Source organism: Pyxicephalus adspersus, chromosome 11 (genome assembly GCF_032062135.1).
Source record: "Pyxicephalus adspersus chromosome 11, UCB_Pads_2.0, whole genome shotgun sequence".
Taxonomy (NCBI): Eukaryota; Metazoa; Chordata; class Amphibia; order Anura; family Pyxicephalidae; genus Pyxicephalus; species Pyxicephalus adspersus.
Window position 1 is genome coordinate 17,141,583 of NC_092868.1, and position 22,203 is coordinate 17,163,785.

At 36.7% G+C, this 22,203-nt stretch overlaps 1 protein-coding gene across 2 annotated transcripts in view; it reads right to left on the reverse strand.

Annotated features, from left to right (window-relative positions):
- The window catches only part of TTYH1 (tweety family member 1), a 102,954-nt gene that overhangs the window by 55,292 nt on the left and 25,459 nt on the right, over positions 1 to 22,203 (reverse strand). For both annotated transcript variants that reach the window (XM_072425608.1, XM_072425609.1), the window contains exon 2: positions 4,114 to 4,286. In XM_072425608.1, coding sequence (XP_072281709.1) covers positions 4,114 to 4,286 — 173 coding nt within the window. The remainder of the gene's footprint in view (positions 1 to 4,113; positions 4,287 to 22,203) is intronic.

Here is a 22,203-nt window from a genome sequence, read left to right on the forward strand (position 1 = left end):
CTGTTTTATAAGAAAGTGCACCTAGGAGCCCAAAATTGAAAATGCAAAATAGGACCCACGGGGCAACTTACATAGCAAGAAGCATTGGGGTGGCCCCCCTAAATATTTTACCTACCTTTCACCAAACTATAATTATTTATATAATTAATTATATATTATATCATTATAAACTATAATACTATGCTGCCCTTTTTGCTTTCTGCCCTTCTGTTCTTTGAACCCCAATTTATCTGGATTGGGGAGGAGCAGGAAACCGAAAATGTAGGTGAAAGTGGGGAACAGATGTATAAACCCCTAAAATTTCATTAGCATGGCATCATTAGAACATAAAACCTCTGCCCATCAAACTGTCCGCTTCCCTACCTTGAACCTCATTTTCTCCAGAACAGAGAGGTGCAGATAAACTGAATCCTAGGTGCAAGTGGGGGACACTTCTGGCTAACACCCCCAAACTTTAATCTCAATGGAATCATTACATAAAGTCTGCCCATCAAAACACGCTGCCCTGTTACCCATGACTTACCCTACCAGTACCTAAACCCCAATTTCGTTTTGATGGGCAGAGTTTTTTATGTTCTAATGATGCCATTGTGATAAAACATTAGGGGGTGTTATCCACAGATGTTCCCTGCACATTTTCAGTTTCCTACACCTCCGCATTCCAAAGAAGTTGGTGTTCAAGTGTTAAAAGTAGGAAGTAATGTGTAGCAGGGCAATTTGTTTGCCACTGTAATGAAATTTTAGTGTTGTGGGTTATCCAAATACTCCACCATTCTAGGGAAATTGGGGTTCAAAGAAGAGAAGCAGATAGAATAACATGGTATGACAGGTATAGATTTGTGAGAGATAAGTATAAATATAGGGGCCCTTCCCCAATGCTCCTTTCTATGTAAGTAACCCCGGGGGTTCTCAATTTGCATTTTTAATTTAATGTAAGATTTTACAATTCTGATCCCCATATTATAAAATTTGTAAAAGCTGTGGTGCTGAAATTGTGAATGGTGCACCCTGAAAATTTCAAATCATTATGACATACAATTTAGGGGATATGAAGGTTTATACACAGAGAGCTGTAAGGCTGAGGAATGTGCCATGCAGCATTTATACACACACTGCTCTGATGATGCCATTACACACGCCCACTGGGCGGAGACAATATTTGCACAATGTTTTTGGGGTTTTTTTTCAAAAGATTCGGCACAGCTACGAGATAGGGGAGGGACAGCCTGTGTCCCAATCTCCTAATAGCTGTGCTGTGCTCTTCTCACTCTGCTCAGCTCTAATCAGCAATCAGCTCCTATCAGCGGAGAACGGAGCGAGCAGAGCAGCCTCTCCAGTGTCCGTTCAGAGCTGCTGAAAATGTGCCGGGCAGAATATTTACAGAAGGTGGGCAGCCCACCTTCAAAAAAGGGAAAATGGATATATCATATAAAGTTTTGTTTTCAAATAAATACCACAAGCAAAGCGCTGTGGAATGCAGCCTTTAGCAAATAACTAGATTTAGGCTTTTATCAATGTAGAAAGGTCTTTCCACATTAAAGAAAATTAAAAAAGGGGACTGCACATTGCATATTGATTTTCCCTTTCACCTAATTTCCCTAACACTGTAAATATATAGAAACTGAAGTAAATCTGAATCTGTTCCCTACAGCAACCAATTAGATGTTTTTGTTATCCATTGAAAATGAAAGATTTCAGATTGGCAGCTATGAGCAAGAGTACTACCTATGTGCATACCTTCTTTTCTAAGATTATTATTGTTATTATTCATTAACATTATTTTTCTTACAATGGTTACTGTTTGATAAATAGCATCCACATTTTTAGTATAAGCATTCCTGTACTTTTTATTTATTTATTTTTTTTTTAAAACCTGGATACTGTATTCAGTCCTAATTCCTTATATGGTGTTGTGTGTGCCAGTGGGTATGAACTACAAATCTAAGCTATTCATTGTAGACATTGAGCTATTTTTGTTTTAAACCTTTTCTGTTATAAATTTTAGGCTTGGAAAGAGTGTTGCACTATACCCATGAAATGTGTTACCTCCATTTTGTGATGTACTAATTAAAACAAAACATTATTTGTAAAACTGTCATAAGATTACTTACCTGGAACTCCCCACTTGTCGTATTTTACCCTTCAAAGGTTGTGCATCATTTTCATTATTCTTCCCCTATTCACTATGCTCTCTTTTCAATATACATTTGGAACAGCAATAAAATGGTATTTCTTACATGTAGCGTCATCATCTATATGAACCAGTTTTGATACATACATCAGTCTGTAAAATATGTTAAATGGCATAGGTTCTGTCTAATTATTCATGATACAGCTAAAGTTTGAAAATAGGATGACACTCTGGGCCATGTCTGTCAATACTCCTATTTTAAGAGCACATCGTATTCCTGGAAAGTTTGTATGTGTGATTTGTCAAACAAAGTAACATTATTGGTGTGATGAATCACATTCTTTTAAATCATCATTCCCCACTTCCTTCAAAGCACCATGGGATGTAAATGACTTGCAGAGGAATTTAACCTTCAGAGCTGATATACCTAATCTCCTCACTGTGGGGTGGGATTGCAATGAAGTGCTGTGCAGTGTTGTAACCTCTGCTAGGTAGTTCATGAGGAGCTGTTCTTCTAGTCATTGCTGTGATGTCAAGGGAGCAGAAAGCAAACATCATCCACAGGAATCAAAATTTACCTGACAGAACTTTTCATGGTATATGACTAGATCACTGCTTTAATGCAATCATATGCAAATTAACGAGAGAATATGTGAGTCAGGCTCTCTTGTTAATGTGGAAAACATTTCAATATTTATTAATAAGTAAGCTAGATTCTTAGACTTCTAGAATCTAGATTCTAGACTTCTTAGCATCTAGGATTTTCTTTGAAATGAAGAATAGCTGCTTTAACCAGCTGTATTGCTTAAAGAGAATATTGGAAGTGTAAGCTTAATTCCTATCTGTTTATTACATTATACAAATTTCATTATGCATTAAGTGTGTTTACGCTACAGAAAAAGAAGTTTACGCTCCGGATAAGGAAGAGATTCTTTACTGTAAAGCTACTGTAAAGCTTTACTGTAAAATATATACATGATCCATATAGAGAACTCTCTTCCCCATTATTCACTTTGAGATCATTACAAACAACAAGAGCGCACTCTTCACGTCTGGAGAAAAAGAAGTTTACGCTCCGGATAAGGAAGAGATTCTTTACTGTAAAGCTACGTACACACTTCCAATTATTATCGTTGGAAAACGAACGACGAACGATCCTGCACGATATCTACGAACGATCGTATACTTTAGAGTAAAAATAACAGTGACTGTTGATCCAGGGAACATCCCATTGCCTCATGGAATCAGGAAGTAATTTTTTCCCTGTGTTGAAGAGTATTGTATTGTATTTTTTTTTTTTGCCATCCTCTGGACCAACTATGTCTTATAGGGTTTTTTATCTGGGATATGTTTATTTCCCTAGTGGTTGAATTTGATGGACTTTTTTCAACCTAACCTACTATGTAATTATGTACCTTTGTAAGAAAAGACATTTTTTTATGACTATTGGAGGTGTATCCAAAGCTCAAGTAGACAAATCTCTTTTATATTGCCTTTATACTTAACCTGCTGTTTTCTACCAAAAAATGACAACACTTTGTGCATTATTTATTGCATGAATACTTTTTTACACTAATTAAATACAACACACACATATATTTCCAAAAGGGTTTACACCAAACTAGATTTTTGCCATTAGTCCATGGTGCACCCACTATCTTCAGGTAGAAATCTTACTCCTAATATTAACTAAATTATATCTAATCTTTAGCATGTACTGCACAGAACAGTGAAGATAAGAAATGGTTTCGTCTGTTAATAGAGAATGCGATTTATACCTACAACCACTGAATATTAAGTGTGTAGATATACATTTGTTATCGTGAACATCTAGGAAAATATCTAGCACTTCATGAACCCCTTAAAGATACTCTATATTTAAAAAAAATAAAAAACAACAGGAAAAAAAAGTCCTATTTTAGAAAGTCCTCTAAATAAATCAGAAAGAAATACAAATTTTTAATAAAAGCTGACATACTCACCAACATATTATTACGGCAGCAACACAGCTCCAGGTGACACAGCAGACACGGCTGCTCTTGGAGTCTTCCTCTTCCTGAGAACTGCAGCAGCAGAATCGTATTAAATACACACAGATTAAAACAAGGCTAATGGCCAGGCAAAGTCCAGCAATGCCAGCTAGGAAAAGAAGTGCCTAGAGGAAAAAGCAAAGGACAAAAAATGTATTAGGATTCTGTAACAAAAAGGTCAACAACTAAGACCTATCCTGAATGTGCTAATTAATTCATCTTTGCGGTAATATTTTCTATGATCTGAATTCTTTTGAGGCAGAAATGACAGAACCTCTTGGTCAAAGATAGAATAGAGCAGCAAGTGCATCTCACTCTACTCTGGACAAGGAGTACTGAAAGTAAAGTGAATGCAGATAGATAGTAGAGACTGTCCAAATGTGGAAGGAATTTTACTTTTGGTTGTTGCTGGAGAAATAAACTACTTAACAATTTCATATATCTTTTGGGTACTATACTGGTGGGCTTTGTTTTAAATGTAGCTGAGGCACAGCCACTCATTTTTGCATATCTTCTCTGCACCGCCCTGCTAAGTTAATTGACAGCACCTCAGTGACGATTTAAATTTAGTTTTATATCTAAAAACAAGATTGATACCAATGGGCAACAGGGATAGTTAAGTAATTTAAGTTTACCACTATCTAGAACTAGAATTTAGAACAAATACATAATACCCTCATAAAACCCAAAGAAAATAATATTTTTAATCTTCTAATGTATCTCTGATTTAAAATTGGTAAACCAATAAACTAAACTAGGGACACACTTCTCTAGTAAAAACCCAAAAGTCACAGGCCAACTTTAATATTGTATAAAATAGGATGCTACTTTAAAAGATACATAATTTCAGACATTTGGTGAAAGTAATTTTGTAAATCCCCATAACATACTAGTTTTATTGCTACATTAACATATTTGCTGTACGGTTTGTATGTCTCATATTGGTATTTGTTTAATTGGGTACTTGGTGTACTACAGAACAGCAGAGGTCATCCACTAAATCACCCATAACAGTCATATTCATAATTCTGAATGTAAATAGGAGATGTATTTAGAAACTACAGCATACAAAATGGCAATCTGAGATACTGCATCAAAGCTGTCTGCTGCAAAACTAGGTCATCATTGCGTTGTGAAAAGCAGATGATAATCACTGAACCCAAGGGCTCTTTTTTTCCAAGTGATCTCTTCTTGCTAATTATACATGTTCTATGTTTTATCATTAGAGGATGCTGCTACATGACTGCTTTTTATTTTACATACAAAATGCCTTCAAACCAAAAGGATTGTTTTACATTTTGATGGTTTCCGTCATGTCGTATACTCTTAAAATATTTTCTATTATTAATAACCACAATCACTTCCAAGATCTGTTAGCTAAAAATGAATATATGTATGCCATCTTTACCAAGTGGAAATTAAACCGAAATGGGTCATGCCCTGAGAGTTCATGAAAATCAGCTTGAATCTGATCAAACTGCTCAAAAAGTTTTCCAAGCTATGCCTCTGTTAGGACAAGTATGTCAGAGTTTCTTGTGATCATGTGCAAGGATTTTTTGCTTGCATATGATTGGATAAGTAAACTCAGCAAGGCATCACCATATTTACTATGCTAAGTTACAAAGTTACTAAGTTACAAAGGTTGAAGAAAAAATATAAATCTATCAAGTTCCACCACCAGGGAAATAAACATATCCCAGATACATAACCCTTTAGACATAGCTGATTCAGAGGAAGACAAAAATAAACCCTGGTACAATCTGCTTTGACAGCAGAAAAAAAAAAATCTTTCCTGATTCCATGAGGCAATTGGATGTTCATTGGATCAGTTTTTATTATATTTAATTTAAAGCCTTAATACCCAGTTATATTATGTGCTTCTGGAAAAGCATCCAGCTTTTTTTTAAGGCAATATTTAGTAGTTGCTGAAACTACTTCCTGAGGGAGTGTATTCCACATTTTTACAGATCTTACTATGAAGAATCCATTCCTTATCTGGAGATTAAACTTCTTTTCATGCAGAAGCAAAGAGTGCCCTCTTCTCCTTTGTAATGATCTTAAAGTGAATAGTTGAAAAAAGAGTCCTCCATTCATTTTATTAGTTTATTTGCCTTTCTCTGCTTTCTCTCCAAATCCACAGTGTCATTTTTGTGAACTGGTGCCCAAAACTTGACTGCATATTCCAGATGAGGTCTAACCAATGCTTTGCACAGGGGCAGGATTATGTCTCCATCTTTGCAGTCTATTCCTCTTTTATTACAAGAAAGTACTTTGCTAGCTTGGCATTGCTATGCAAGAGAAATTTGGCAGCCTATAGTTTTTTAAGCACCAGGAAGGCATCACTGGGAGCTTTCAGTAAGCATCTACTAATGCTGAAAATGCCCTCCCCTAAGGCCTGATAATTAAAACCTACCTATGTCTTGGAAAAGCAAATCATAATACAGTTTGTTAGGTGATTATTTTTATTAAATTGTTTACATTTACAACTGATAGATCATATTTTCTATTAATATTATCAATTTGTCAATAGCAAAGTGCATTACTGTGTTTAATATTTAAACCATTTATTGTTGTTTGCTATCATTTTTACTTAAATCATAAATAAATTACTATGTGTATGGCCACCCTAAGTAGGATGATAAATCCACAAACAATATGCAAAGACTGTAACAGAGAGTATTGTATTTTTGTTGTGTAAAACATGTTCCAACCCAAATATTAGCTCTCTTGAGAGTTTCTGGATGCCCAATTATGTAAAAACTGTTGCTGCCATCCATATTGTATGTAATTTTTATACCTGACTATACAGATTGCTTTTTCTAAAGCCATGTGTACCCCATATCTATCAATAGCTGCATTTAAATAAATAAAATGACTTTGAATTTAGAAATTGACATCAATTCTTTTCTCCTGTGTTATTCATGTTATTTTCTCAAATGTTATTCTAAGCAGTGCAATGTATTATCTTCTGGCAGTTTTAACACTTCCACACATCTTTAACACATCTTGCTGAATTTATTTTCATTAGAATAAAGATACCACTAGAAAATAAACAAACACAGAGATATTATCTTTTGCTTTTTCGACTATGATGAATGTACCAGACAGATAAAATATTCTGCTCCATAAACAAACAAAACTCAATTCTCAAGGGAGCTATAAATTATTTGTGAATAATCAAGGCATTTTAATTATACTTGGAAGTTTTAGGATCAGAACACACAAGCACTTATAGGGTTGGTAATTATTTACTTCAGTAAAAGATTAAGTGTATGTTTCATATAAATTAAAAAATATGTACAGTATAGCTCCATGTATTAATTATTCTGTCTTGTCTGTGAGAATAGTACAGAAATATCCTTAATAAAAACCTGTTTCACAGTGCTCAGTACCTCAGACTGGGCTGAAGGCTCACGTTCTAAAATGACAATGACACAAAGCACACACCAAAGACTATGCCAGAGGGTCTTAGGAACAACCCTGCAAATGTCCTAGCGTGTCTGAGATCCCTGACTTGAACCCTATCAAACACATCTGGAAAGAGCTGAAAATGCCTGTCTACCAATGGTCTCCATCCAAATTGAGGGGATTCACAATTAGGAATGGCAGAAAATCTCCCAATCCTGGTGTGCATTGTTCCATCATACTCAAAAAGACTCAAGACTATAATTAAAGTGCTTCTATATGTACTAAGTAAAGGGTCTAAATATTAATGTAAATGTGATGTTTCAGTTTTTTCTATTTATTAAGTTTACTACAGTTCTGTTCCTACTTTGTCATATTTGTGTATTTTATTGTCATAAAAGTGAATTTACCACCTGGAATGTTAGCTCGAGCCTGGTTCAGGGTAAGAAAACTTGCTACTATCGGTTACCCCGAACCAGGCGCGGGGTAGCTAAAAAAATAAACACGCGTTACAGTGCAATCCGATTGTCATACAACATCAACAACAACCGAATTGTCAACAACAATCGAATTACAACTGAAAAAAAACACTTACCTTGGACATATTTCGGTGAGTTATGCCTAAGAATTTTAGCCTACAATCTAAAATAAATTTCCATGCAAAAAATGCATTGAATTGAATTTGCATGTTAGTATGGAAAGAATTAGCTGATGATGTCAGTGCATACGTCCATCAACGGGGGTCGTAGCGGGAAATTCAAATATTTTGTATTGGATTCAATACAAAGTCCTGTATCCAATCCAATACAAAATATATTTATGTGGTTTTGTCTATAGGTATGTGACGTTGGACATTTTTAAAATTTACCACACTAGGGAGGTGTTTTAGAAAAAAATATTACTATACAGTAAACCGAATTATTGCATTTTCAGTATTTTTTATTTATTTATGCATTCTTGTTTAAGCTGATTTTTGTGTTTTTTGTTTAATTTTATTATTAAAATTATTATTATTTTTTTTTTTACATGATTGTGTTTCAAACCTTATTTTTTTTCAGGATATCTACTAGACCCTTGTTCGGACATATTTCTGTAAGTTACAGGTTTACAATTTACAAAATCTACAAAAAAAAAAAATTCATGAAAAACAGTGTACCGCTTTTGGTACAGAAATCCAGACATCAGTGAAACGCCCAGGTGGTTAATGAGAAAAAATGTAAACAATTGTAGCATCAGAAGTCACTGTATAATTAAACCTTAACCACCTAGGCGTTAAGCCCGACCTTCGTACGGGCAAAAAAAAAAGGCTAGGATGGTTAACCCCGTATTTTTGTCGCATCCATACTTACCTGGTCCCGCTGTGCTCATCCAGCGTCGTTTTCGTATTCCAGAGTCGTCCTCCGTCCATCGTCGTCCGTCGGTCTCCCTCTCCAGCGTCGGGTGCCAGCGGGACCGGTAAGATACCGGCCGGCATCTTTTGTTCCGCCGCCCGGCATCTTTTGTTCCGCCGCCCGGCGGAACAGAAGATGCCGGCCAGCGGAACACAAGATACCGGCCAGCGGAACACAAGATACCGGCGAGCGGAACATAAGATGCCGGTCGGCTTCTTACCTGGTCCCGCTGATCGCCGATGATCCTTCTTCATCCAGCGCCGGGTGTCTTCTGAAGCGAGAAGCCGTCCGGCTGAGAAAAAAATAGCCGGACGGCTTCCCTGCATGCGTGATGACGTCGGCGCGTGTGCGGGAAATTCAAATTCAAACTCATTCATTCATTTTGTATTGGATTCAATACAAACTCCTGTATTCAATCCAATACAAAATAATTCAAATAAATACAAAGTGTGTAATTGGTAAATTCAAACTGTCATTTTGTATTGGATTGAATACAAACTCCCGTATCCAATCCAATACAAAAAATAAAAAAAAATAAAAGTAAATAACTTGGAAATTCAAATTTATATTTTGTATTTGATTGGATACAAACTTGCGTATCCAATCCAATACAAAATAATATAAAATTAATACAGAGTACATAACTGGTAAATTCAAACGCTCATTTTATATTGGATTGAATACAAACTCCCGTATCCAATCCAATACAAAAAAAATAAAAAAAAAATAAAATAAAAGTAAATAACTTGGAAATTCAAATTTTTTTTTTAAATGATTGTGTGTTTCAAACATTTTTTATATTCATAATATCTACTAGAACCCTTGTTCGGACATATTTCTGTAAGTTACAGGCCTACAATTTAAAAAAAAAAAATTCATGAAAAACAGTGGATCACTTTTGGTACAGAAATCTAGACCTCAGTGTAACGCTCACGTGATTAAACATTTTTAATATATTTCCTTTTTTTTACAAAAATTATCTTTCTGATTGTCTGTGATTTGTTCAGCTTTATCTTACCTATTTATTCCTTATCTTTTCTGTATAAATTATGTTTTCTTGGCCTTTTGACAGTTTTTGATATTTCAAGAAACTTTTTAATGTTTACAATAAAACAAAAAGTTACTAAACTGAACAACAAAAATTTGCAAGCACCATTCCCTAGATGTGTCTGAATTTCCAAGCAATGGGGAGTATGCGGACATCTAAAGGGAAAGAACTATATAGGACTAAAGCCACGTACACACTTCCAATTATTATTGTTTGTAAACGATGAACGATGTGAACGATCCTGCACGATATCTGCGAACGGTCGTATAGCACCGATCCTGTACATACAGATAACGACACGATCGTTCAAAGATATTGTACACACGTATATATACACACAGTATATATGAATATATATATATATATATATATATATATATATATATATATACATACACTCACATACACAATACAGCCTGTATCGATCAAATGTTCGTTCATCGCGCATGCTCAGAACATACACGATCACTGAACGACCGTACACACGATAGATGGTCAACGATCGTTGTCCAATCCGATCCGCCGGTCCGGTCGTTCATTTCCAACCACTATCCTCGTTCGTCTGCGTCGTTGGTTACTTTTTTTACAAATGTATTTTGGCCAATCGGTCGTTCGTCGTTCATTTCCAACGATAAAAATTGGACGTGTGTACGCAGCTTAACACAACTGCTTAGGATTTTGGTTTAGCAAAAAAACAGCATTGTTGACTCAAACTGATCAACAGATATTTTTCTACACTTGAAGCATTTTTAAAGAGATAAACCATGTAACTGAAATAAGAAAACCAAAAATAGGAACAGTTGTACTTATTATATTGTTTAAATATTGTTTTGCCCAAACATACATTTTAACCCTAAAATTAAACTTAATTTCACATACCTTAATCTACACAGGCAGAATCCCTGTGCATAGATCATGAAAGTCCCACAACTGAGATCAAGGTAGCAGAATATATTGATGTATTATAAGCAAAGTTATGTTTTTGATTTTTAAAAATGTCAACTAAAATGATGTCTATATCCCCCCTTCTTGGTGCTAGCAGTTCATAGGGATGAACAGATTCATTCAGGAGATCTTTTAAACTTATAATACACTGCATGCCCTTTGAAATATTACCATCAGATTTGTTGATACTGTAGTTAATAAGGGGGAATTTACAGTAGATGAACTAAAATATATGGAATAAACAAACATTTTATGCACATCTCAAATTATATCACTCACATTTACTGTCCACATAGATAAAAAAAAGTATAGGCTGCTAGGTCTATTACCTCCAAATAAAACTATGACTGTGTTGGTGGCTGCACTGTTCTTGTAGTAAAGCCCCAGCCTGCAATCCTTGTTTTTGGTAAACTGTGGTCTAGCCTTGCTACATACTTCCCAACTTTGTAAGTAGAAAAAAGGGACAACCTGGAACAAAGAAAACCTTCATCCTAAGTGATTGTGGCTAAAATTTGCTTGATATTCTTTGTGGCTTAAAGGATTGTATTTTCATAGCCTTCTCGCAATACACACTACACAGAGTGTACAATCATTGTACCCAGAAAACACTCCTTAACTATGATATACAAGAGTTTTACAAACTGTCTGTCTGGCATAAGTGGTTGGGTGAAAAAAAACAACGTGGCATAGGTGGTCAGTGGGATGAAAAAAAAATGTCAGTGTCAGTGGTCAATGAACCCAGAAATTGGCCAAAAAAGACATGGTGTCCGTTTTCTGAGACAAAGTCGGTATTCTATTGGTGGACTACCTACCTCAGGGCTCTAGTAGCACCGGACAGTATTATGCTAACCTCCTGGACCAGCTGAAGGAGGCAATTAAGACGAAAAACCGTAGAAAATTGACCAAAGGGATCCTTTTTTTGCAGGATCATGCACCTGCGCACAGGTCCAACGTTGTGGCTTCCAAATTGAACACCCTGGGTTTTCAATTGGTCCATCATCCCCCCTACTTACCTGACCTGGCCACTTCGGACTATTACCTGTTCCTGAATTTGAAGAAACACCTGAAGGGGCAATGTTTTGAGGTCGTTAAATATGCTGCTGAGAGCTGGTTTGCGGCCCAACAATTTGAACGGTCTGGAAAAGCTGCAACTACGCTGTACCAAGTGCATCAGTCTCAGGGGGGAATATGTTTCATAAAAGTGTTATTTCATAACTCTGGCTCTCTTCTTTCTGGGCAAAGCCAGGAACTTCTCAGCACCCCCTCGTATACTCCATGTCCCACTGTTTTCCTCTGCCAGAAATATAGTGCTCATATTGGGCATGGCATCACTGCTCCCAACAATTCCACAGATATGTTTGTGCTGCCAGTTCATGCTGTTACTGTGATTGTCTGTAAAAACTGTACTATTTTGTAACATCACATACAGCTTTAATGTATTTCCCAAGCATGTTAATGAAAAGATCTGTGTAATTTTAATGTTGCCAATGCACAAAAAAAATGTTTTGTGCATTGGTTTGTGCATGCTGTATATTTGTGCATTGGTATATGTATGCAGTGCCCAGCTTCCTATGCCTTTTAACAATAGTTTGGCTGTTGGCTGTAAAAAACATAATTTACTTACAGGATTAACCTTTATTGACTGCATTAAGTTTTGCTGCTAAATTCAGGTTTTATACATTTTAAAGAATTGGCCAAACTTTGGAAAACTGAACCCAGGTCAGACTGGTCTATATTTAGTGGTCCTATGGCTAGCTTCAAATATCCATATGACTATAGAATAAGACTTTCAGGGCAAAAGACAAGATGTGGAATTGAGCAGGTAAGTATAAACTGTATTGAGCATGTTTTGGTCCATGTTATATTAAAGTGGTCATTTTGAGCAATTCTAGTTTGGTATCATGGAATTTTTTTAGTATATATAGGAAATCAATTTATATATTCTAAAAAAGAAATTCTACATACTTTAAAATTTAATGGGCCTGATTTAATAAAGCTCTCCAGGACTTGGGAAGATAGAATACCATGGAAGAACCTGAGTGATCTAACAAACCTTGAATGGATTTCTGAAAAATCATTTGCTAATACTTGACAAATGGTTTCAATCCAGGGCAAGATCCATCCCAGGTTTGCTGGATCACCCACATTTTTTTCATGTTAGTCCATCTTCTTCAGTCTTGAGGAGCTTTAATAAACCAGGCCCAATGTATAATGCAAAAAAAAATACATAAAGCCATTGTCAAGTACTCTTGGAGAGCTACAAAATGTTTGGTTGCAATATGAGCATTAAGGTGCATTTTCTGCATAGCCATCTTTCTAACTTCCCAAAAAAACTTGGTTCAGTCAGTGATGAGCAAGGTGAATGATTCAACCAAGATTTGAAGGTCATGGAAGGACAGTATCAGGGTAGATGGGATGTACATATGATGGCTGACTTTTGTTAGAGCATCCAGCAGGATTGTCCTAACACTGAACACTCCTAAAAAAGGTATAAGCGTAAATTTTTACCTTAAAAGCTTACCTGATTATTTTTCAAATGTTTTACTGTAAAAAAAATGTCATAGAGTAACAATAAATCCTTTGTATGAACAAAAGAAATAACCAGTACATTCAAGTTAATATTTCGTTATTTTTTTCATTGTATGTAAAATTTGTATGTTTTTTGACAAAAATAGTGTACCCTGTATCATAAAAACTGGATGTGATAGCAAAAAACTGTAGACATTTTTTAATTCACCACTAAAAAATTAAAAAAACAAGTGTAAGATCTAACTCAATCAAAAATGTGTTCCCCAGTGTAACCTTAGACCATCCAGAGTATGAATCATTAATCACTACTTTCTGGACCTTTTAGCCAGTCCTCTATCCATTTACAGGTTGACTTTTCTAAACCTATTGACCCTAATTTGCATATTACCCGTCAGTGGGGTACTGTGTCAAATGCTTTAGCAAAGTCCAAGTACACTATATCAACTGCTACTCCACTGTCTACCTGTTTACTTTACATCCTCATAAAAAAAGAGCAAATTTGTTTGACAACTTTCGTCTTTCTTGAAGCCATCACCTATAATATTTTTTTCTAGCAGAAACTTTTCTATGTGGTTCTTTATCAAACTCTCTAGGACCTTTCCAACTACAGACATTAAACTAACCGGTCTGTTGTTACCTGGAAATGACTTTGCTCCCTTTTTGAAGATAGGAACCACATTGGCCTTATGCCAATCCATTGGTACCATGCCAGTGACTAAAGAGTCTCTAAAAATTAGAAAATAATGGCTTTGAAATAACTGAGCTCCGCTCTTTGAGGACACGTGGATGTAGTCCATTGGGTCCTGGTGCTTTGTCAACCTTGATTTTGCCCAGCTGTTTCTAAATCATATCATTTTTGAGCCATTGTGACTCTTTTAGGGCAGTGACATTGCTAGTATGAATTTGGACTTGAGCTCTGCCATTTTCCTTTGTGTACACAGAGCTAAATAAAAGTTTAGTGAATCTGCCTTTTCTTTATCCCCAGATACCAACCCAGAGACATCCTTTTAGGGGCCTACATGCTCAGATCTAATCTTTTTGCTATTAATATATTTTAAATAAAATGTATTTAAAAAATGGGGTTTGCCTTACTTTCCTTTGCAATCTGTCTTTCATTTTGAAGTTTTGCACATTTTATCTCTTTTTTACATCTTTTGTTGTATTCTTTATAGTTTTCAAACGATGAAGGTGATCTTCATTTTTATATTTTTCAAATGCCCTTTTCTTGTTCCTTATGGCTCTTTTAACATCAGCTGTGAGCCACATAGGTTTTAATTTTAGCCTCCTAAACCTATTACCCATTGGAATATATTTTTCAGTATGCTTTTGTAGAACAGACTTGATCCGTTCCCATTTCTGTGTTCTTTGAGGACAATAGTGTCTCCCAATCCAAGTCACAGAGAGCCTCCCTTAATAACGGAAAATTTGCTCTTTTAAAATGAAATGTTTTTATCTTGCCTGTTTTTGTTTCCTGTTTACAGCTTACATTAAATGAAATCATATTATGGTCACTGCTACCCAGATTCTCTTTTATATGCACATTTGTTATAAGCTCTGCATTGTTAGAAAGAACTAGGTCCAGCAGAGTATCATTTCTAGTTGGGGCTTCTATAAACTGTACCATAAAATTATCTTGTATTAAACTCATAAATTTCCTCCCTTTTGCTGTTTCTGTAGTGCCATTACTTAATTCAATGTCAGGGTAGTTGAAATCTCCCAGGATTAAAACATTTCCACTTTTGCTGCTTTTTCTAGCCATGATAGTAGTTGATTCTCTATTTCTTCCTTAGCACTGGGGGGCCTATAGCAGACTCCACTAATTAATTGTGTATTGTGCCTTCCCACAATCAACTACACCCATAATGCCTCAACCTCACTGCTTGCTCCATCAAAAATTTCTTTTTTCACATTCACTTTCAGATCACATACGAACAGACACCACCACCCTTTCGTTTATCTGTGTCTTTACGAGAGTATAACCAGAAAAATTGACAGCCCAGTCATGTGAAGAACAAAGCCAGGATTCAGCAATGGCAACTATGTCATAATACTCTTCACTCATAAAGGCTTCCAACTCCCCTATTTTGTTTGACAGACTTCTAACATTGGTGAACAGGCTCTTTAAACCATTGCTGCATTTAGCAGCACTGTTTGACAAATCCTTTTGTTTTTCTAGTATTTATTCATAACCCTTCCCCCAACTATCCCCAATCCACCCTTCACTAGTGGCTGACCTCTGTCTAACCTTTCTGCCACCTATTTAACTGTCCCATCCCTCTCTGTCCTAGTTTAAATATCCCTCCATCATTACCTTAAAACTTTCCCCCAGCACAACAGACCCCTTATATTTAGGTGCAAACCATCTCTGGTATACAGGTTGTACCCCAAAGAAAAGTCAGCCCAGTGCTCTAAGAACTCAAACTCTTCCTTACTGCACCAGGACATAAGCCATGCGTTAAACTGTCTAAGCTCCCTTTGCTTTTCCTGCGTTGCGCATGGCAAAGGAAATACTCCAGAAAATATAACCTTGGAGGTCCTTTCCTTCAACTTGAAACCTAGTTCTTTAAACTGATTTTTAAGGATCATACATCTTCCATCTATCCTGTCATTGGTTCAAACATGGACCAAGACAGCTGGGTCATGCCCAGCCCCTCCCAGTAATTTTATCCACTCAGTCCACCACATGGTGAACCCTGGCACCATGGAGACAGCAAACAATTCAGCTGAAGGGATCCGGGTGACAAACTATTCAATCAGTCCTCCTGATCACAGAATCCCCTATGACAACCGTTTTCGCCTTCCTGCATTTTCCTCCCCACCCCTATTGGATGGGCTGTTCCCCTGTCTGTTAGGGGTAGCTGTAACATCTAGAGTTGCCACCACTGGGTCTACCACCTGCTCATCTTCACATAACTTTCCAAATTTGTTATGGTGCTCAAGGGCTGGCCTTCCTTTTCTGTGTGCTCCTACCACTCCCTCTAACTACAATAACCCAGATGCCTACATGTCCATCCAAATTAACCTCTCCAACCTCCACATCTATGCCATTAACTACCTGCTCAATGACCAGGAGACCCCTCTAAAGGTGATCCAGCAATTTCAGTGTTGCAATGTGCTTCTCCAGTTCTCAAATGTGAGATACAGAAGGGCGACTTGCTCACATGTTGTCACAGCGGTATTCACCTAGGATCTTACAATCACTTGTGAAACCTTCACCACTCCCCCCTAGAGGTCAGCAAGGAAAGAGAAAAAAAGCTATTTATAAAATAACCTGACAGTCAAACAGACAAAACCCAACAGTCAAACAGACACGACCCCCAAATGCACATTATCACAAAACAACGGTGTTTTCTAACTCCACTTGATTCCAAGCCACTTTTTCAGTTACTGTTTCACCAGCCAAGAGTGAGAAAGCTCAAGACGAGTCTTCCCAGAACTTACCATCACCTGTGAAACCTTGACCACACACACATATATATATATATATATATAATATAACCACAAAAAAGATTTTTGTTCTTTTTTTGACTGGAGTTAATCCTTAAGCTTTTTTATACCTAATAATCATAAATTTAAACTTTTTAATAACCTGCTAATGAACAGACGCCTGAGCGTAATAAAATGATAAATAAAACAAACACAGTTGGAGACACTATAAAATAATTGCCTATTTAATCGCTCAGGGAAATTATGAAAATACATTAAAACTATCAGACAAATTTTCTGTATTACCTATTGAAAAAAGCAAAAACACATTTACACCCTTTAATGGCTTATTGGAATTAAGATTATAATTGATATTTTATAAATGTCATTTTTTGAGATAATTTAGGCTTTTCTTGACATCATGCAGACACTTGAGTCTGGGCAGTTCAGACAAATAGTCTTTAAATGCCTAAATAGGCTTTTGCAAACACAAGCAGTTTTTCCTTGAAAACAATCTTGAATGCCTAGCTGTGTATAGTAGTCATTCTAGAGCAGTAAACACTGTGTTTACACTGTGTTTTTTAACTGCAGGTCTGAACATAGCCTTGTTCGCCATATTGATGGTATATACCATTTTGTTACAATAAAGTAAGTAAAGGTATACAAGTCTGTAAACAAGATTTAAATATCAAGAAGTAAAGCACTGTAAACCAATCAAGCTTGGCTGCTGTTGGGACAGAACAGATTGATGACTTCTCTGATGTTTGGGGACAGGTGATTATAACAGGGTATAATTCCAATTTACCTTTATTAATATCCAATCTAAATACTTTTTATAAATACTAATAAAGCAATGCACATGAAAGTAGGCACAGGTCTGATGTAGCACTGTCTGTTGCCACTGTCAGAGGCTGAACCAACATGGAGATACTTGGTTTGATTTACTAAAGCTCTCCAGGAGTGAAGAAGATAGACAATCATGGGAGAATCTGTGCAACCCAGCAAACCTAAAATAGATTTCTTAAAATCATTTGCTATTAGTTGGCAAATGTTTTCAGTCCTGGACCAGATCTTGAAAAAGTCTCTTGAAAAAGCAGACTGTTTAAAGCCATGCAACACGTTGAATACAGTTTTTCAAGTCAAGGAGTTGTAAATTGTGAAACAATTTTATATTGTATATGTACTTATTTATGTATTTTGAAAACATTTATAGTAATTTGGAATATGTGATGATTCAATGCCTAAAAAATCCAATTAAATTCTAAATCTTTTTTTCTGTATAACATAAAAGGATGTGGCTTCCTTCTTTTAAAAGATGTAAAATAGCATAATACACATTTTTTTTCTGGACCAGGGCTATTCCAGGTTCACCCATGATAATCTATCTTCTCCAGTCTTGAAGAGCTTTATTAAATCAGGTCCACTGTTTGTGTATTTGGCATTCTGTTTCTGCAGTATTTCTATTGGGCTAGTAGATGGAAGTCTGTATATTTACTGCTGCCTCAAGGCTGCAGAGTCTCCAGTAAGGGAGCAGCCATTTTAGCTATGCCTGTTTTATTGTATTATCCCCTATCTTGGCTGGCTTGCTGGCTATTTAGGCCAGAGCCCTAAAGAATTCTGGGCCAGTTCCTGTAATGTAGAGGGCACTGTTTGTGCCTGGAGGAAAAGAAGTTTAGGCTCCAGATAAGGAAGGGAATCGGCTCCCTCAGGAAGCAGTTTCAGCAAGTTCTATAGATTGCTTTAGGAAAAAGCTGGATGTTTTTCTAAAAGCACAGAAAATAACTGGGTATTAAGGCTTTAAAGTAAAGATAACAGAGACTGATGATCCAGGGAACATCCAATTGCCTCATGGAATCAGGAAGGAATTTGTTTCCCCTGTTGAAGCAAATTGTACCTGGGTTTTTTTTTTTGCCTTCCTCTGGACCAACTAAGTCTTATAGGGTTTTATATCTGGGATATGTTTATTTCCCTAGTGGTTGAACTTGATGGACTTTTTTTCTTCTTTTTTCAACCCAACCTACTATGTAACTATTGATTGTACCGTTATCGCTTTCCCCCTAAGAACCACAAAAAGCAGCAATTTATCTGGCAATGCTTGTTCTGTGATTTTGCAGAATCAGTTTCGGGGTGATTAACATGATGGGGTATCAGATCTGTAGGGATTAGATAACAAGGGAGTTAGCTGAGTAAACTCGGGGATCAAAACTACAGCCATATAGAAAAAAGGTCAAGTGCCCCGTGTTTAATGGCAACTTTACAAAATTAGATGGCAATAAGGAGGCACCTGGCAGTTTCTCCAACAATTTAATAATTCAGAGTTTGTCATTGCATTAAAAAACACATTTTGCTCCCTGATTATCAAAGATAGTGGCAACTTGGCCCCTTGGTTTCAGTACCCAAAGGCCCCTTGGTTACTGTTCCCTTCGGTCTTTATGGAAAGGGTAAATGTTCTTGACCCTATGGACATTTTCTGTAACTGTTTGTAGATTGTTACTCATGGACATTACCTCTGGTTCCAATGTACCATTTTGTACATTATTTGTATGCTATATCCACTTGTTGTACACATTAACCTTTTTTTAACCATTTTGGTTTGTAAATGTATTTATCCATATCTGCTGCATCTTAAATTCTTTGAGTTTTTAATTTAAAAAAGATACAGGAACACCCCATTTTCTGATAGATTTTCTAGTTTTGGGAAATTTACCTTTAACATCCAAGGCAAAAGGGTCATAGTGTGTGGCATTTTACCACTAATACCCCCTATGAGCTTTAAACTAGCCTTGCAGCAAAGACCCTGACCTTTCTGCACTCCTCCTGCAGTAGAACCAAGGTGACTGTCTCTTCTTCTTACCTCTTCAGCATACCCCTGTATTTTATCATTGTGTCTGTATTTCTATAAATAGAAATATTAACGCCATATCTTGAAAAATGTTCTGCATTTTGGGCTGACCTGTTTCAGATCTGTTGGCTAACATTCTTTGAATGCAGAGATTTTATCAAATAATAGTCTGATAGTAACATCTTAAAGGAATACTTAGTATAGTATATAGTATCGTGTCTCAAAAGCTTAGTCTACACAGACATTTTCCCCAGCGTTTAACCTGAGGCTTTAAAAGCCCATGTTTAAAATTCCTATGCATTCCAATGGGCTAATGTACACCAGGGTGTTTCCCTGAGGCATGTTTTTAAGCAGTATAGAGAACGTTCCTTGCAAAAATTTAAACCCAGGGTAAACGCAGCCAAACGCGAGAAAACACAGAGAAACGATTGAAAACGCTCTCATTGATTTCATAGGAGGCTTTTACAAGTGTTTTAAGCAGGACTTTGGAATCTGGATGCCCCCTCTAATAAGGACACTTCCAGATCTCCACCATCCCACCCTGGGGAATGAGTACAGGGGTACATAAAACTCCTTACTCCCTGAAAGGGTTCAAAATATATGTAAAAATAGGACAAGGCTTTAATGTTAAAATGTTTTATTGAATGTGTGTTTTGTGTAACTTTTTTTTACAGGTTATCCCACAATGAAAGGATGTTTCCCACGACTGCATTCATGACATGAGCACGTCCGTGGGACTCCTGACAACTAGGGATCTCCAGGCACTAGAGGGAAAATGAGGACAAGTATCCCCATTTACCTCTAGTGCTTTGTGATTGGCTGCGGAAGGAGAAACCCCAATGACCCTTAACCCGTCATCAGGGTTTTTTTTCTCAGCCATTTAGCACTAGACTTGAATGGGGAGATTTGTATTTTATTGAATGTGTGTGTTTTGTGTAACTTAAACTGAGCAATCAGGGAAGTCGAGCTTCAGCATAGCAGAGCTCCTCTCTGTGATTGACTGAGGAAAGGGAAATCCTGATGACACTTGAACTGTCATCGGGGTTTCCCTTTTTTCAGCCAATCATGGAGCACTAGAGGTGAAGGGGGAGACTTTTCCTCACTTGCCCTCTAGTGCCCGGGGTCCCACACTGTCAGGAGTCCCACGACTGTGCTCATGTCATGAATTCAGCTGTGCGAATCATACTTTCATTGTGGCATAATCTGTAAAAAAAAAGTTTATGTTACACAAAACACACACATTCTATAAAATACTTTAACATTAAAGCCTTATTTTTTACACATATTTTTAACCCTTTCAGGGAATGATTAAGGAGTTTTATGTACCCTTGTACTCATTCACTGAAAGGGTTAAAAGTAAACCTTTTATGAACGCTTATGTAAAATCGCGGCAAACGTTTCTAGCGCTTTAAAGACAAGCTTTAAAAAGCTTGTAAAAGTGCATAAAAATGCATATAAACATGGTAGGAACGTTTACATGCGTTTTTAAAACTGTCCATGTAGACCCACCCTAAATGTAATGAATACAAACGTTTGCTATGCTCTGTACGTGTAAGAAGATATAAAACCAACACATAAGTATAGTTTGCCTCTAGCTTCTGGATGGCTGCCACCAGCTCGCCCTTACCACTTTACCACAAAGATACAAATTTTAATGATCTACCCATCCTAATCCGCTCATACCACTCTAACACTATACCACAACGATATAATTTCAAAAGATTTACCTATCCTAATCTGTCCATACAACGTAGGACAACCTACATTCAAATAACATCATATGCACACAAGGATTTATTAAATCAAGAACCGATGAACATATGACAGTTAAAATATGTAATAAAAACGAAAACACTAGAGAAATAAGCTAAACACTGCAACTTGTTAGTAAAAAGTACATAAACATACCAAGAACTTTGCAAGTCCAAGGAAAATCATCAGACACCCTAAGTACCAGCAAGGAACTGTGTCACGCTAGCAAACCCACACACACACACACTTAAAGCGTTCAAACTATCCTGTTATCATCTTAATTGGTATGTTTACCCTGGATTAATAGGAAACACATTGTCTCTTCCTATGGCCAAAATATTCATAATTGCACTAAATCTCTCAATCCCGAGGAAGGCCATATGGGCGAAAGAATATGTAAGAAGTCCAATATCTATACCCTATGTACAATTTTGACCGTCCCCTGTAGGGAGATAAGTGTGATTTTGTATCAAATGTGTGTTTTGTATATTACCGTATTTTCCGGCGTATAAAACAACTTTTTAACCCCGAAAAATCTGTGCCAAAGTCGGGGGTCATCTTATAGGCCGGGTACTTACCTGCAGCCTGCTTCCCCTTGCTTCATATGTTCGGCGCATATGGTGGGGGGTGCCGCGGCCGAGTCCCCGCTCTGTGCGGGGAGTATGAAGCAAGGGGAAGCAAGCTGCACACACATCTTCCTGTAG